Raw genomic sequence first — 17975 nt, 5'->3', positions numbered from 1 at the left:
TAAAAGTCTTGGGTTTGATGCTGGTGGCTTAGCAGCCAGTGGAGGGAGATAAAGAGCAGTGTGACATCAGTTTTTTAGGGCTGGTTGAATGCAAGGCTTACTGATGCATTATAAAATATTCTGAAGGGGTTTGATGGAGCTGGCAAGGAGACCTAGGTTTAAGTAGTAGTTTTTACTCCAGAAAGCCTGGATGGCAGCTGTGTGGCATGATCACCTAGACTTAACTAGAAATACTTATAAAGCATTGTTACCAAGCTACAAAATTTGTAAGGCAAAGTAATGTATTATTGAATTTTAAGAAGTTTCATCTGCAATCTGGATTAAACCAGTCTCAGATCACAGTGTGTTTCTACATTCAAAATTTAGTTTTAATTCCATTTAGTCTCAGGCATCACTGCAGCTCACAGCAACATTTACACTCTCTACCATTCAGATCCTATTGGATTTGTTCTGTGAGGAGCTTCAGGAACAACATGGAAGATTAATTCTATATTCATGGAATGTCAGGAATTCCACATATATTAATACTCTTACAGGGTGTGTAAGCCTGGGGAAAAACCCGTCACATGCTTGTAGTAATGTTTCACATTTTCTATTTAGAGTTCTTTAGGCTTTTACTTTTTCATGTATTTCAACTACACCTACATATCATCATTTAAAGCCTGATAAACAATTTTTTCAGGTTTTCCCAAATCTCCACACACATACAGTACCAGTGCAAAGGCACATTCATTTATTCATTCATTCAGTAACCACTATATCCTGGTGAGTCTAGATCCCATCCCAGGAACACATGCCAGATGAGGCACCAGTCCAACCAACCACACACACACACACACACACACACACACGCTAACATACAGATGCATTTTTTGGGAGGAAACCCACAAGGACATGAGGAGAAACATAGCCCTGTGAAACTCTACTCTAGTGATTGAAACGGGGACCCTGAAGCTGTGAGAGTTACCATTATAAATCTTAATCTTAAATCTTAAAAGCTTTAATCTTAAAAGCTTTTAACAACAATGAAATGACAATTGAAACCAAATGAACATAACCACCTTTTACACCACCTCCCAGGAGGAAATGGGCTGGTAGGTGGTTCCAGACATCTTTTTGTGACGGTCACAAGATATTTTAGCTAAGAAAAGTCATGCATAACTTATTTTTTTAAGTTAAATGGAATCTTTTCCTGTTTTCTACTGACCCACCAATGCAGATGACTAATATCTAAGCCAAAATTGAAGTGGGGTGTCTCTCCTTTTACATGTTCATGTATCATTTCAAAACTAAAAAGCCTGATAAAGTAACCCAGTAATCCACTTTATGTTTTTAAGTAATCCTTTGTTTTTTGTTTTGTTTTTTTCTTTAATTACATTACATATATATTCTAAGCTTTTTGCAATATGTATCGAACTGTTGCTCACATAGTCGGGGCTCAAACCCTGTAGTGTAAAAACTGTTGTAAATGAACACCAGGGAAATTCAGTATTGATCAATTCCCTCCAGGATTCCACCCTTTTGCAACCATAGAGATGAATAATATGCAGAGAAGCTTGTGATTTGTCAAAATAACTGCAGATTTTCAACAAATTTGGGCTTAGATATTATTGTCTGATATCCCAACACATTTCAGTCAAAGCCTTCTGACATTCACATAGAAGTACAGCTATCATAGAAAGAAATGTTTAAAAAGCAGAAATTAAGGAGTTTCCCCACTAAAAAAAGATTCGAGAAAAATTCGAGTTGTATCACAAAATTTGGTTGCATTTTTTTTAAAAACTGAGAAATCCTGAAGGGAATGATTGACAGGATCCAGTTCATACTGCTTATTTTTCAGGCATTTGTAGTGGGGAAAGGTCAATAATGTTCACGTTTACTTCCACCGCCAACATCAGTGTAGAGTAAATTGTAAATACAGTTTTTTTTTTTTTTTCCAGTTTTCAAGAAGCATCTTTTTGTTCACTTCGAAGGGAACATTTTTTGAGAAGGCAATGCTCATATTTTAGCATGTTTTTTTTGTGTTTATAATTCACACAGTACACTGTTCCATCACACATGGGGCCAGTTAGTAGTTGCATGTTTATTTTGCATCATCTATATGAACAAATGATATTAATAAAAAGTCTGCTGAGTCACTAAGTGGCTAAGCTCTCTTCATTTCTGGTTAGTTGTTCAAATATTAACTTAAAGTGTAAACAATATTCAGAAAATATTTCCACAAAAAAAAAGCTTCAACATCACAAAAAACATCTACTTGACACAGATTCTTTCCAGTTTCTTTCCATTTTCTGCACAGTACTGAACCAGACTAATAAGGCTAACCATAAATAAGTTACTTGAAGCAGAAAATGTGCCTGATGATGAACAACATGGCCTAAAAAATTGTCTGTAATGTAAGACTGTCATTTTCTACAGCACCATTTAAACATTTTACATCGAATTACATTATAATAAGCTAGACATGACGAAGTTAGTAATACTAACAAACATTTTGTCAGCAGTTTGAGACGAACTCAACAAAATGATTACATTACTACATGAAAACAAAATACAGAATTAAAAAACAGCCGTAAGTAGCGACACAACAACAGTTAGGTTTCATTGGTTATCTAAACAGCTATGGAACACATTCCACTAACTTCATCTTTCACAGTAAAAATAAGAAGAGAAGCAGACGATTCTATAATGCAAGCCGCTGAATATTCGGGCGAGGTCGTCACTGAGCAGTTAACGTTCTGTGCTAGTGACCAGAAGGTTAAATAAAAGGTTCTAGAAAGATTTAACTTAAGAAATCAAACTGCTAACTGAATTATTCATTCATGAGCATTAATAATGTTCTACATTATCAGTAAAAATGGAGCTGAGGTGGTTTTCACACTGGGTTGTGGTCTGAATCAGAGTAGGACTGTTCCTGATGCCCACAGAGCTGGTCTGGTTTCAGACTCACTTTATTCTATCAAACCCTGGGGCATTATTGATATCACAAATATGCACAGATAACACAGTGTGACTCATTATTTTGGTGCTATTTTGTACAGTAAGGCATCTCACCTCTTCTCTGTCCCACATTGTTCCCCTTATGCTCATGCTACTAACAATGTCATCACTAACAATGTCATCATCAGTAACACGTGCATGAGAATCGAACTCACACCACCTCCTGCAGGTTCAGTACCATGCTGCGCTTCCACGTTCACATGACAGCTTTCACACTGCCAATGTATCACGCGAACCATGATCTGTTTCAGACTAAACTGCCAGTGTGAAAGCCATCAAATGCAAGTAACATGCCTTATACCAGAGCAACTTTTCTTTTAATTTGTCACCTGTCTCTATGTATAGCTAATTGTCCATGAACTCTCAGCTGGCCTTTGTCTAAATTTGACTGGATTTTTAAAAAAAAATATAGAGAGATTTTCTTGGCCTAATATCAAATATGATAATTTGATCAAGAATATAAATCAAGAAGAGCACAAAAAAACTTTTTAAGTTTCAGGGCTTTTCTGTGGATCTGTTCATGAAGCTGAATTTTCTCTTGTGTCTATAAGGTCAGTTTGTATCAGTGTTAGCGACGTGGTGCACGCTTGCACACAAGCAACTGTTGAAACAGTTTATAGTAAACACCTGGATGGTATTTTTCTAACCATTATGTGTAATTTCATTTTAAACAGTGCAACTGTATAAATTAAGAACTGAATATAAACTCAGTAAAATACAAAATCTAAATGAATCAGTCAATGAATTGCACAAAAAAAAACCTGAGTGCTTCTGTTAGCGTTGTTAACTTTAGCCAAACTGCTAACAACTTTAGCCAAACGCAAGCAAATTTTAAACACAAATATTCTTTTCTACTAATTAAAGTCCTTCACCTTAACTCTGTTCCTTCAATCAGGTCACAGAAATCCTGTTAATAGCCAATGAGCTCCCAGATATTTTATTAATAATTGTTCAAGTCAAGGCAGAGCATGGTGATGTCATAGTTTTCTTCCTCCAATCACCTTCCAGAAATCCTGACGATGACCAACCAGGGGTGGAACCCACAGACGTTACTCTCTGTATTGTGCTGGTTTTCTCACAGGGACATTGTAATGGCGGTCATCCTCTGTGACGACAGACACACAGGGCCAATCGTGTTTGTGGTCGTCAGGGTAGTGTGTCACGAATTCCTCTGTGTCCGTCTTGTAGAGGCGGAAGGCTTGAATGGTGTGCTGTAAGGCATAACCAAGCAGAAACATCTCCACCTGCAACAACAACAAAAATGATTCAATTATTTTACAGTGTATCTCTATGTTAAGCATTTACTTAGCCTCATTAGCCACAGGAATTTAAAACCTGCTCCTGTGAAGTATCAGGTTATTTCAGCTGATCTAACAAAAAGTCCAGACTTGATTTTTAACATACTTCCAAATCAACACAGGAATGATTAAAGAAACACAAAATCAGTTTGATCTGTGCTTAAACCATGTGGTCTGAATTGAAGAACTGAAGTCCACATGTGCAAATCAAATGATATAAAACAGCTGAGGCAGAAAAGTGAACCCAGATCTTCCTCTAACACTGAGACTCATTACAGGATACTTAATGTTCTGTTATTTTTTCTGGGGCAGATATCACAAAATACCAACTGTAAATTTAAGTTTCATTTCAACTCCATTATTTTTTTTTAGTACTTTTACCAATTGACATTGTCTCAAAGCAGGTTTACAGAAATACAAAAATTCAGAAAAAAAATTATATTTCTAATGAGCAAGCCAGAAGCAACAGTGGAAGAAAAAACTCCCTGAAGAAGAAACCTTGAGAGAAACCAGACCCAAAAGTGAACCTCATCCTCATCTGGGTGACATTGGAGATTGTGGTAATAGATATTATCCTTTCTATAACTATACATAGTTTAGTAGAATTGTGCAACTAAGAGAAATTAGCAGCTCTCATCTGTCAAGAAATGATTTTTTTTTAAAATACAAAAACAACTGTAGCCTGGACAGATATTTTTATTCCAGATGACAGGAACAGTAATTTGTTCACAGATAACATGTGGTGTAAATGTTCTACTAAGCTTTAAGTGTTGAATTTGATCAAAAAGCTGTGTGTAATAATCTAAGATATAGACTGTCACCTGTTCCAGGCCGCCACTGAAGCCAACTTGGCTCAGATGATTGCTGAAGAACATTTTGGGGTTTAAAGACGTGTCACGAGCGAACAGTAGCCAGCAGAAGACAGGCACTTCCTGTTCTGCCTGCATTTTTCTATGAAGCTCCACTGCTTTGACCAGCATGAGGAACTTCAGCACCTCCAGAAGAGCGTACTCTTCTTCTCCACCCTGAAATACGTGATCACACAAGTCCAGCTTTTTCTCCAGTGTCTCTGACTCTGCTGCTTCCTGCCACTGGAAACAAACACAAAATAAGAAGATATTATATAATATGATGCAGATACTTCATAGATGTTCGAATAGCATTAAGTTTGTTGTGTCTTTTACACATGATAAAAGGTATTAGCACACAATTTATTTTCTGAAGGACAAGTGTTCAGTGATTTACTGTTTTCTGCAGGAGCTCCAGATAGTGTTTAAGTTTCTCCACAGCATCCTCCTTCTCTCCAGCGATTATACACTTTGGAGGAAACACCCACATACCTATCAAGTGCTCCTCAGCTTCAATTATCTCTGGCAACTTCAGAATTGATAAAACAAGGGAATTAGTGTTTGATGAGCAGCACAATTTCAGTGTGAAACAAAAAAAAAAGTTCTTAGTTTTTTTTAATCATGAAACATTGTGGGTTTTTTTAATCAGTCAACTGGCAAAATCTAACATTAAATGTTAGGGTTCGTCTTAATGAAAGTGAACTGACCTGACTACTGGTTTAGTGCTTTTGCTGTACTTGTGAGCGCTTACCGATGTGAAACCTTCCTCCAGGAGCCAGGTTGGTGTGTGTGTTGTTGATGACAGCACCTGATATAGTGTAGCTCTCAGAGAGCAGTAGTTGTCCCCTCTAACTCTCCTCAGCAAAGTAAAACTGCAAGATATCTCAGAGTAGCCCTGCAAAACGATTTAAAACAAATTATTTAACAAAAATTCTGGGTGTAACAGCAGTCCAAAAATAATAGTCAGTAATTTCAAGAATTTATTTTGAAGCTTGTCTTTATCTTTACCATAGAACAATCTTCTATCTTGACTCTGTTTGTCAGTGGAGCACATTTGTGAATGTCTAGATACCTTCACATCACATACATGCTTGTGCCTTAACCTGTCTGTATCAGTGACTTCATCTCTGGCTGTGAACCGGTTCAGCGCTTTAAGGAACACATGAGGGATAATGAGGAGAGTAGAGAGGCTCCTGTACAATGTTATACTACCTCAGGCACACAGGAAGATTTTTTCCCCATCCAGAGGGCCTGGTAGTTTGGACATGACCTGTGAAAGGTCCAATTTAACTATGGTTGGCCTTCCAGTGTCATAGCAACAATAATAAATGTATAAATGTTTTATAATTGTGTGATTTCAGTGTTGCTTTGTGACACTAAAATAAAAATAAACTGAACCATTCAAAATGCCAGTATTCCACCCAATTCTTCAGAAATACAAACAAATGTGAGGAATGTTTCAATATTTAGACAGTTATAAAAAAATTCACACACTTTTAGACATGGACATTCTACACTATATTATGTATTTGACCACAATCTCTGCTTGACACATGGGTTTCGGTGATAGGACAGTGGGACAATATGCAGTGTCATGAAAAGGGTCCTGTGTCTAAACTGCTTGCTATGACTTTCAGTTAGTGACTCTTTTGGTATGTGCTGGGGGTTACCAGCTTAACAATGAAACCTAACAGAAATTTTCTCTCCAATGTTTCTGAATCAGCGATAGCATGCCTTCCTACTCAGCTGCTGTTTGCTTCAGAGGTGGAGCAGCAGCAGCAGCTGCAGGTTATGTCTGGTATGAACACTGCACGTTTACATGCATAGGATAGAAGGATACAGGAAGGCTAATCATCTGCTTATTTCATGGTCTCTTAGAAGATAACTATATGGTATTTGCCCTGCTGGATTGTGGCTCTCGAGTTAGTGTGTACTAGAAAGGGGCAGCAACAGCTGGTTGGCTTTTTTATACATTTTACTAGAAAAAGTCATGTTTTGGGCCTTGATTTGTGATGTCTCAGGACATCTGTGCTGCAAGAAACTAGGCCTTGCCTCATTCAAACTCAAGCATGCCCATGTGCTTGTGACATTCTGCCTTCATGATGAGCTTGTCTGTTACTACAGCAGTCAGCATATCCCACAGTGATATCAAAACAAATGAAAGAACATTACATTACAATCATAATAGAACATGGATCTATGACTGCATGTGTAAGGCATCTCACCAGACACCCCTCCACAAACAAGTCAGCTTATTTTTAACAATGTGGCATCTAGCCGTGCAAGCGAACAACTTCAGGCTTTGCTTTTATGGTGTAGCAAAAAGATCTATTAGCTGGTTCATTTACAGAAACAAAAACAGCACTCATACACGTGCATTTTTTAGCCTGAAATAGCTAAATGGCAAAATACCATTTTTTTCAATTAGGCTGTGATCACATGAAATCTACTCCAATCAACCATAACACTAAAACCACAGCCAGGTGAAATGTATAAATGAGCAAGTGTAAGGATCTGAGTAACTCTGACAAATTGCTGACAAGACTACTGAGTTAGAGCATCTCCAAAACAGCAGGTCTTGTGGAGTGTTCCCGTTATGCAGTGTTTAGTACCTACCAAAAGTGGTCCAAGGAAAGACAAACGCTGAACCCAAGGCTCACTGATACATGTGGGGAGCAAAGGTTAACTGTCTGGTCCAATCCTACAGAAGATCTACTGTAGCACAAATTGCTCATGCTGGCTATGACAGAAATGTCAGAACACAGTGCATTGCAGCTTGCAGCCTGTCCACAGCCGAAAGTGGCAACAATGGCCACGTGAGCTTCAGAACTATAGACCATGAACGAGTGGAAAAAGGTGGCTTGGTCTGATGAATTACATTTTCTTTTACATCACACTGATGGCCGGGAGCATGTGTGTTGCTTCCCTGGGGAAGAGATGGCACCAAGATGCTCTACAGGAACATGGCAATCAGATGGAGGCAATGTGATGCTCTGGGCAATGTTCTGCTGGCATTTATGTGGACGTTTTGACACGTACCACCTACTTAAACATTACTGCAGACCAGATAACACCTCTTCATGGCAACCGCTATTCACTAATGGCAGTGACGATATATATAATAGTCACGATAATGAGCCGTGCCACAAAGCAAAAATTGTACAGGAATGGTTTAAGGAACAAGTTGGTCTTGACTTGCCCTCCAAATTCCCCAAATCTCAGTCCAATTGAGCATCTGTAGGATGTGCTGGACAAACCAAAGAGATACCAATTTACAGATACCACAGCACACTTTTAGAGATCTAGTAGAGTCTAAGCAGTTAATATTAGGAAGGGGGTTCGAATGTTATGGCTGATTGTTATATAGCTTTAAATTAAGCCTCATTAAAATGGTTAAACTATTTTATTGACAAGGTGGATATTATTAAACTCTACAATGTTATATTTTATTAATGTATTCTACATGTTATTGATCTGTATTGAACTGATGGATGAAGCTGTTTTCTCTTTCAACATAGCTCAATAAAGCATTTTATGCAGAATCAGAGTTTAGCTAGCTACGTTTTAAAACTAGGTTGCCCATTTTAAATTAAAAATCTTAACAGGGTGTAAGAGTCAAAGTGCTGCTCTAATAAAAATCAAAAAAGGCTTTAAAGCCTCTAATCAGACTTTCAAATGAATGTTTCCTAATATAATTATGATATACGGTTCTGCTTTGACAGCTAAGGCTCCCCTACCGTTCTGAAAGGCTTTGAAAGCTTGGTCGCTCTCTGAAGTTTATGTTGGCTGTCTCTCAGAATTTATGCGAGCACCAAGTTGATGACGGTGTTCCTTCCCTTAATGTTCCTGTAACTGCACTGCAGGGGTAGCACATCTGCCATTCCTTTACAACGGTCACTCACCTTTCTGATGAGATTGCTCTTGGCTGTATTTCCCTTCCACTCTCTCTCACTGTAGGCCAAAATGTCGACAGGATCCGCTAAGCTGCACTTCTCCTCCACTCCGGGGACTGAAAGAATAACACATGACAATATATTAACTAAAAGAACTCATTTAATCACTTAAATTTTGTTAAGATGTTTGTTAAGGCTCTAACAGACCGTGTATGAAGAAACAAAACAATCTGTACACTATTTACTGAATTTCTGTAGAAACTTTTTTTTTTATTGTATATCAATAATTCAGATAATACGTTTTTCCTGATCTGTTAAACCAGCAGACCAGTGGAGACTAAAATATTGACTGGAATGCACATTAGAGACTAAATGCTTAAGTAAACAGAACTGGTTCAAAGTAGCAGGAGGTAGATAGGAGTCAAGTATATTTTTCTCCACAAACTTGCTGATCTGTGAATCTGCCTTCCAAAACATTCATGTACAGTGTGAAGAGAAAGCCCTATAAAAGTTTTAAAGAAATGGAAGAAGGCATGGAAGTTTTCGTGTTGTAATAATAACAGAATAAATGTTAAAATTAAAGGACACTGTTCTGCTTCCTACCACTTAATAAATAAACTCAATTATGTACATAAAATATTATTAATACTTGTAAACTCCATGATTGGCTTCGTTTCTTTGGCCTGCTCTTCTTTAATCTCATCATATCCCCGGTAGAGGTCTTCATTGCTGGAAAAAAAAGGCAAAATGAAACACACAAATGTATACAGTGGCCTGGGAAAACACTTAACATGGTGACATTTTGAGATTTTGTATTTCTGCTTCTAGGTCTGAGAAAACTACATTCATTTGTAGATTTATGATAGATCCCTTTCGCACACAGTATCGCACTCACAGGTTGCGAGAGTGAAAAGGGAAAAATATATCTAAGATTGCAGCCTCACATATTTTCACAAACATTTGACATATGTGTTGGCAATGATATCACAAAAAACTGCCTTTAGTCTAAGGACAGAATTGGTGTGTAACTCCATATCACTATCCAACTACATGATTAAAACCTGCCATTCAGTGTGTGAGGATTTCACACTTATAGACATGTTTGTGCAAACTGACTGCATTGAAAGCCATGTTTGTTAAGCTGGCTCCTTACACTTGATCCATGCAAGAAGATTTATAAGTAAAGAAGGTTCTAAGTAAATCAAAACTTTTACAATATACACTTAACTATAAAAGATGTACTCTATGCATCTAACTCTATACAACTTCACCTGGATCTCTGTTCTAATAAAATGATGCTTATGGTAATTGAGAGATACTCACTCCTCGTGCTCCGCCTCCTTCTCTGCGATGTTTTCTATGTCACTCACAGGTATCAGTGCAACTTTTATGTCATGGCTACTGCTGAAAATAATCTCTCCTTTTTGGGCCTGGTTGCTTTCTGCATTGTCTTTTTCGTCTCCTGTTGTTGTCTCATTCTCATTCTCACTCGCCTCAGGTGCTGGCTCCATTTCTTCTGTGGGGACATGATCCAATGAGAATGCTTCACTTGGACCAGTGGCCATGAGTTGGGGCTCATTTTCAATATCTTGGTCGCTGCAAATGAGACAGTTTGGGTGTTGTAAACAAGTGAGATAATTTCATTATTTAAATGGAAGTTCAAATGAAACTTCATAATCATGTCAAATAAATTAGAAATTAAATTGGAAATGTATCACTATTGGTCACTGAGGTCTAAATAAAGTTCTCCTTTTGCCCTTTAGAAAGGATGTAATCACTAACACATTATTAAAGAACTTCTGCAAATCCCTCCCCTGTGACTAATAGTTAGGACAAATGATATGTGTAGGTAGATTTATATGCATGTGATTGCATTATGAAATAACACACTGTAATTTGTCTCTATCTCTATAAATAATCCCACATTCTCAAAAGGCCATTCTAAACTTAAGATCATAAAACAACTTGCTTAGCCCAGGCCTGTTCAACCCACGTGCAGTGAAAATGCACCTCCTCTGGGAACTTGTTTTAAATAAGTAAAATAAAGAAGGTATATAATGTCTATTATAGAATTAAGGACTTTTGTGGATTTTTGTTGCAAACATGTTCTTGCTTGGTTCACAAGACTCCATATTTGACCACTTGTTGGTGGATTTAAACAGCAAACTTTAAAAAGCAAAAGCACACCTTGTGATCCCAAATAAAAACATCATGGTGGTGGTGGTGCTATTATTAGCCCTCTAAACATCAAAACACATTTAGAAAGCTATTCTGGACCTTTAATTCCACCTGGTGGTAGGACATGTAAACAACAGGAAGTGCTTACTCAGGCTTCTCTGTAGGTTCAGGCTTCTCTACAGGAGCACATGTGTGCAAACCATTCTGAAAAGCTTCCTCTCCAACATCTCCTTCATTTTTGATAATCTCAGTGATTGTCTTCTGGACTTCTGCAGTTTCTGTGGACTCAGGTTCTTCCACCTCCTCTGCAAGGCTGCCACTAGAGAGAAGAGGTACCTTTTAAATGTCAGTCTCACCGTGTATTGATCTGGGGCTGTATGGTTATATACTACACATTATAATAAATATAATAAGAACTCAACAGGAGTCAAAATTACAGCTGATAAAGAAGAATCATGGTAAAGAAAGGCATATTATGCTTAATCCCTGCAAATATTGCACAATTGATCAAATGTATACCGGCATATCAAACACAGATAAAGAGTTTATGCATGTGAGCTTACGCTTCTAAATCCAACACACCAGCATATAGCATACATAAACAGAAATATAAAATATCACGTGACGGATGACAGATAATGACGCTGACCTTTTTTGTTGCCAGTGTGATTCTGGTATTGGGCAATATGATACTGCACTTTGTTCTGATGCCAAAGTTAAATGCATGGTATTGAGTAAAGCCTATTTAAATTACATCCTATTTTATAATTAGGCTCTATGGAAGGAAATAACTATCTAATACAGGAGGTGTAAATAATATCTGGCTGCTTTTCTTGATACCAAATGATAACTCAGAATAAGCAATCTAAGAAAACAAAACTTGATATAAAAAAAAAAACTATCAGCAGCTATAAGGATGCACTTATGGATGTTATATTAGTGGGGTATTAATGTGCAGTTGATAAATACAATTCTCACACAGCTGTTACTTTTGGCTATGGTTTGTATGATTTACTATATCAATATCAGAGAAACTGAGAAATACTGCACTGGCACAAGCAGGCAGAAGTTAACAATAAGACTACTGTGTGTCTAATTTGGTTTTTCTTCTGCTGCATTGATAAAATAGGCTGAACAGCCAGAGATCGTTTTCCCCCATGGGCGTCCAACATCAGTTAGCAAGTTCAGTGAGTGCTAATGAGGGCTGACTAGTGCCAAAGATGGGAGTGCAAAGAGATTAATGCTCCCACAAAAACTATGGGTGACCGTAGACTAATGATGCATAATGGTGTTCAGTGGCCTACATCTGACTGGTGGACCCATATAATAAGACAGTAAAGGGCAGCAAGACTAATAATCCTGTAACAAGCATGGCAATACAAGTTCGATTACCAGTAACCTATGCTCACCTCATACTGGTGGCAGGGGGTTCACACACCAACTCTTGATTCTCAACATGTAAAGGTTCTTTACATGGTTTCTCCAATCTCTCATTCAGTTGAGGTACTTCTTCATCCACGTCAGCTGGGTTCTCATCTTTCAAATCACCACCAGTCAAATCATCCTCTTGGCCATTTTCTATATAGTTCACAGTGGATTCGTCACTAATTTTCACCGTTGGAGTGGACTCCTGCTCTGAGGTTTCCTGAGTTTTAGGAGGTAAGCTGTCTTTGTTCATTGCAGCCATGTTGGAAACAACGTGCTCCTCATGATTTTCCAGCAATTCATCAGCAACTGATTTTTCAACTGCTAATGCTGTTATTTCTACCTCACAGGAGGGCTCTGATAAAGATACCAGAGGTTCTGCACTGGCATTTTCTGTTGGTAATGTTTCTGCACTGTTCTCTCCTATGTCTATAGGAGTCAGGAGTCCTTTTACTTCAACTTCATTAATTATAGAGTTATTCAATACTGGCTCCTCCATCACAGGTAAAACTTCCACAGGTGTTTCTAGTTCTTTGTTCTCTTTATAAACCTCAGCAACTTCTTTCTTTCTATTCATCTCAGCAGAATCCTCATTTTTATCAGCTTCCACTGGCCTCTTCTCAGTGTCCTCTTCAGCAACCATCTTCTGCATGTCCACCTGCGTATCATGCAGCTTATCAGAAGGAACTTCTTCCGTGGCATCCTGTATTACCAACATAGGCTCACCTGTTTTTTCCTCTTTTTCTTGTATTTCTGATATATGAGTGTCTGTTTCCTCATTCACTTCAGCTGTAGCCAGTTCTGTTGATGCTTTAACTTCCAATGTGTCAGTGATTTCAGTGGCTAAAGTGTGGGTCTCTTTTGTAGGCTCATCTTCCCTTTTTGTTTCTGTGGCTGTAGCTGCATCTACTTGTTCCTCTGTCACTTCTGACACAGGGGAGGCACTTTGGCAAGCTTGTGCAGCGAGGGAGACTTCAGTGTGGAGACTCTGGATTACAGAACAATAAGAACTCTGTACAGGCTCCGTAGCTGACCTGGGAGCTGGTATTGGTTGTGTGGTGATTACATCTTGTTCTTGTTTGTGTCCTCTGCAGTCTGCTTCATTTTTGCTGTTGGAAGATTAAAAGGGACAGAATAATAATAAATCATCACTCCCTCTTTTATTACTATTCTTCTTTACATCACATTCGTTGAATAGGTTTTAGTGAGCATCTTACCTCTCCTCAGCCTCCAGTGCTTGGCTGATGCCATCAGTAGTTAGTGGCCTGGCTGAAACCTTTGAATCAGGTGAGTTCAGCAGCCCCTGCGTTTCATCCACCGTGTGGTCACATGGGTTTGATTTCGGGCAGCACAAGCTGTTCCCCATGTTAATGCTTTACAATTGCTCTCATCCAATCATCTGATATAGGCTTCAAACCTCCACTTTTTTTTGGTTAAATACCAGACTGAAGAACATCCAAATACATTAGGACAGACTAGGTGCTAAGATGCAGTGTTAATTGTCCATATACCTGTAACACTGCAGTCTGGTGATGGCTGATTATCAGCGGAGCCTGCAGTGGTCCAGACAGGTCCTACATTCAAGCCTGTTAATAGAAAAATAAATCAATTAGCAAATCACTTGTAGTTAAGGGTAGCAAGGTGGCTCATCGTTTGTGGCTCACGGCTACAGACTCCCTGGTACCTTGCACATGGGTGTCCCCCTGGTTATCTGGTTTTGACCCACCTCCAGAAACAAGTAGTTAGACCGGCTACAATATCTCACACTTGGGTGTAAATGAATGTGTGACTGTGTGTGTGCATGCTGTCATATGACGGACTGTCAACCCATCCAAAGTGTATTCCTGTCTCATGCAGTGTTTCTATAACAGGTTCTGGATCCACTGTTACCTTGACCAATTAAAGCTAAATGACGATGAAAATAACTTGGTAAAAAAAAAAAAAAAAAAAAAGCCCAAGTAATGTTGCTGTACAGGTTATACCTGTGCAAAAGGGCAAGTGGCACAAATGGCTGAAAGCCAGCAATACTTGCAGTCAAAAACAACACAGTGTACTGATGGAAGGAGCAAGTAACTGGAGTTGGAGCTCCAGTAGGGTTTATACTTTCACTGCGGCATTCGCACTATGTGTAATATGTAAGCTAATACGCGTCTCTGTAGATCACTGCTATGCTTTCTACTTCTTTATAAACCAGGGCAGAGGTTTGTCCGGTTTACAGCACAATCACTCTTCTTTTTTTAAAGTGAGTAATCTGACCTGCTCCGCGTCTGGTCAGTACATTTTCTCCAACCCTGGGGTTTTGCCGTGGCTCTGTTCCTCACATGCGTCACGAACTTTCTGCACTTGTTGCTCAGTTTGTCAGTAGGTCTTATATCGCTGTCAGCTTCTATAAACTCGTGTCTCTGGTCTGATTTCATTTCTCTTTGAATAAAAGCTTGCTTGAATAAAAACCTAAGGTCAGTAATATACACGTACCACTCTGTGCCGACCACGCACGTATGTACTGAACAATGAAACAACTGTTTACAACGCGTACACACAAGACATTTTACTATACGGACGTTTAAAAAAAGTAATAATAATAATAATAATAATAATAATAATAATAAGTACTCATTTGAAATTACTTCATTAAGGTTGCGTTCCAAAAGAACGACACGTGCTGCTGATTTACGGCAGTTCGCGTCCTAAACCTGAGACACGCACACTTCAATTGTTAACGCTAATCAAATAAATAATCCTTGCTTTTATCACTATGTATAAACGTGTTGATCTAATCATGGTAGTATAGAAAATGCGCAGTTCCCTTTTACCTACCTAACTGTTGCAGCCTTTGCTTGACATTTGTTGAGACACCACCACTTTTGACAATCAGGAAGTTTGACTTTTACTGTAGTTTCGCTTTTCCTCTCGGACCACGCCCACTCATGAACTAACTCTTATAAAGACACGGTGTCTGTAATAATAATAATAATAATAATAATAATAATAATGTCTTAGTCCAGTGCCTGTATTCGTGCTAGGAATAGAGTTGGTGGTGATTCCCAGCGGTTTTAATAAAAGCTCATGCGCACTTGTAAGGCTAGGAGAGTTGAGACTTGAGCCTTATGGGCCGCGTCCCAATCCCCATACTTGTAAAGACTATTTGTGCAGCGCCTTTCATTGCTTAAATACTGTAGTATTGAGTCAGCCTGATGTAAAAGTAAAAAGTAAACACAAACAGCAGTTATCATTTAAACAAAGTCTTCGTAAAATAACTATGAAATAAGAAATGGTTAAATGCAAGTAACAAATACTAAAACAGAAAAACACAACAACAAATTGAAAAATAAAAAAGATACTACAGAAAAAAAACACTAGTAAACTTTATACTGTTGTGTCTGGTTGTAAAGGGGAGGAAAAAAAAATGCACCTTAGCTTCCTGTTTGAGTCTCTTATCGGCGTGGACAAATAATGCAGAAGTTTTTACCACAGCGGCACTGAATACTCGGTTCTGATCGGTCAGAAGGTGTTCTATCAGTGGTTCCAGATAACACTGACAAAATAACATTTGTATAGTAAGATATTGTACAATGAGATAAAAGAAAATATAAATAAAGGGAAAAGTGGCATCTTTGTGGGGAGTGTAGTATCTGTTCTTATCAGTTTAATATCTGATACGTCCTCTATATGAGGACTCGATATTAAACAGATTTTTAGAGCTAGGAGTCGAAAAGGGGCTTGCTCCGGCCGCTTCACGCATCCACCTGGTATTGCAGAGCTCAAATGGTAAAGGCACCTCCAGCACCACCAAGCTGCCACTATTGGGCCCTTGAGCCCCCTTGAAGGCCACCAACCCACCCTGCACTCTGACCCAAACACCCATATATAAAGAAAGAATTTCACTGTGCAGTAATGTATATGTGGCAAATAAAGACAACCTAACTTAACTTAGTTTAGGGCCACAGCAACTGTGCATGCTGCAATCATAAGCTTATTGTAATGCCAGTAATATATTCTTATACAGTATACCAACAATTTACACAAGGACTTGAATGTTCATCCTCCACGTCAACTGATTCGAAATGTGTGGAAACATTGACAGTATTTTTATGCAAGAAACATTTACTTATTTAATTTTTGTCAGCAGTTTTTTACAGCATCAATGCTTCATAACTGTCAGCGGTAAAACTTGAAGGTTTTTGACACAGGAAATTCTCCAGGACTGAGGCATTTGCATATTTTCATTTTTTAAAAAATCTTATTAATTTCAAGTAATAGAAAAAAAGGAGGCTGGTGAGAGAATGACTGTTTATAGCGGTTAGACAGCATCTATGACTAAGGTTCGGTAATGCGTCTAAGTATTGCACTAAGCCGTTTCATCTGCAGAAATTCTCTGATGACACAGCCATAGTTAGCTGTGTGGAAAGTGGACACAAGGACGAGTACAAGGATCTGGTTGAATGTGGAAAAGACAAAAGAGATGGTGGTAGATTTTGAGCAGGAATAAGTCTCCACTTTTTCCAGTCTGCATAGGTGGAACCAACGTGATAATTGTGGAATCATAAGTACCTGAGCATCCACCTGGACAATAAGCTGGAGTGGTCCAGAAACACAGAAACCATCTACAAGAAGGACCTGTGCTGGCACTACTTCTTGACACTCAGGTTTTTCAGTGTGCAACAGGATGCTCCAGATGTTCTATCAGTCTGTTGTTGTGTATGCCATATTCTTTGCCGTGAAGTGTTAGGGTGCGGGCATCAAGGCAAATGATGGCAACAGATTGAACAAGCTCATCAAAAAGCCTGCGTCTGTTGTTGGCTCTGAGCTTGTCACCCTGAGGGACATGGTCAAGGACAAAACGCTGCCAAAACTGCTGGCAATTGTGGACACAAAAAAAAAACCTCACCCCTCCATAAAACACTCGACAAGCTTAAGAGCAGCTTTAGCAATAGACTCATTCAACCACGCTGCTCGAAGGAGACTACAACACATCTGCCAGGTTAGATCTGTGGTTACTAAACTGGACTGAGTGACCTTTATTGGACATGCCCTAAGAATTTTCTTGTCGTACAGTAGTTTTATTTATTATGTCAGTTGTTAACCACGTTCTTGCACATTTGTCTGTTTTGCACATTGTCCATCAGTCAGTCCATCCAGCATCTATTCTTCCACATATGCCCATTATTCTGCTCTACCTCAGAACACCATGTACTACATCCCCACTTCACTCTGCTCTTTTTGTTTATTACTCTGTGCCCTACCTCAATGTCTGGTTTTGTATCCTTAGTGTATTAAATGTACCGATCTGCTACGACTATGTAATTTCCCTCCAGGGATTACTAATGTTTGCT

The 17975-nt window shown here is 38.6% G+C and overlaps 1 protein-coding gene and 1 pseudogene across 2 annotated transcripts; one reads left to right on the top strand and one right to left on the bottom strand.

Moving 5' to 3' along the window:
• Positions 1 to 2063: 2063 nt before the first annotated feature.
• Positions 2064 to 15715, bottom strand: LOC131344180 (uncharacterized). Of its 2 annotated transcripts, none has more exons than XM_058376256.1 (11): positions 15460 to 15715; positions 13860 to 14228; positions 12627 to 13751; positions 11366 to 11536; positions 10363 to 10635; positions 9689 to 9768; positions 9049 to 9155; positions 5898 to 6041; positions 5544 to 5675; positions 5120 to 5389; positions 2064 to 4244 (listed from the first exon to the last, which is right to left on the bottom strand). In XM_058376256.1, the coding sequence occupies exons 2-11, from the start codon at positions 14006 to 14008 to the stop codon at positions 4050 to 4052; spliced, it is 2646 nt and encodes an 881-aa protein (XP_058232239.1). In that variant the 5' UTR covers positions 14009 to 14228; positions 15460 to 15715; the 3' UTR covers positions 2064 to 4049. The 2 variants fall into 2 exon arrangements, with proteins under 2 accessions (XP_058232239.1, XP_058232240.1); XM_058376257.1 differs by lacking the exon at positions 15460 to 15715 and adding an exon at positions 15270 to 15368.
• A 537-nt stretch (positions 15716 to 16252) lies between these two features.
• On the top strand, positions 16253 to 16425 carry LOC131344679 (U2 spliceosomal RNA; annotated as a pseudogene).
• Positions 16426 to 17975: the final 1550 nt, after the last annotated feature.

This window comes from Hemibagrus wyckioides, linkage group LG23, assembly GCF_019097595.1.
Source record: "Hemibagrus wyckioides isolate EC202008001 linkage group LG23, SWU_Hwy_1.0, whole genome shotgun sequence".
NCBI lineage: Eukaryota > Metazoa > Chordata > Actinopteri > Siluriformes > Bagridae > Hemibagrus > Hemibagrus wyckioides.
Note: the sequence above shows the minus strand (reverse complement) of the source record. Positions and strands in the feature narration are given on the sequence as shown.

Excerpts from the sequence above, each read along its gene's own strand:
- LOC131344180 (XM_058376256.1), bottom strand. The coding sequence starts at position 14,008 with ATGGGGAACAGCTTGTGCTGCCCGAAATCAAACCCATGTGACCACACG. Across the intron at positions 11,537-12,626 it reads CCCCCTGCCACCAGTATGAG|TGGCAGCCTTGCAGAGGAGG; the intron begins GTGAGCATAGGT and ends TCTTCTCTCTAG. Across the intron at positions 4,245-5,119 it reads TCAGTGGCGGCCTGGAACAG|GTGGAGATGTTTCTGCTTGG; the intron begins GTGACAGTCTAT and ends TTGTTGTTGCAG.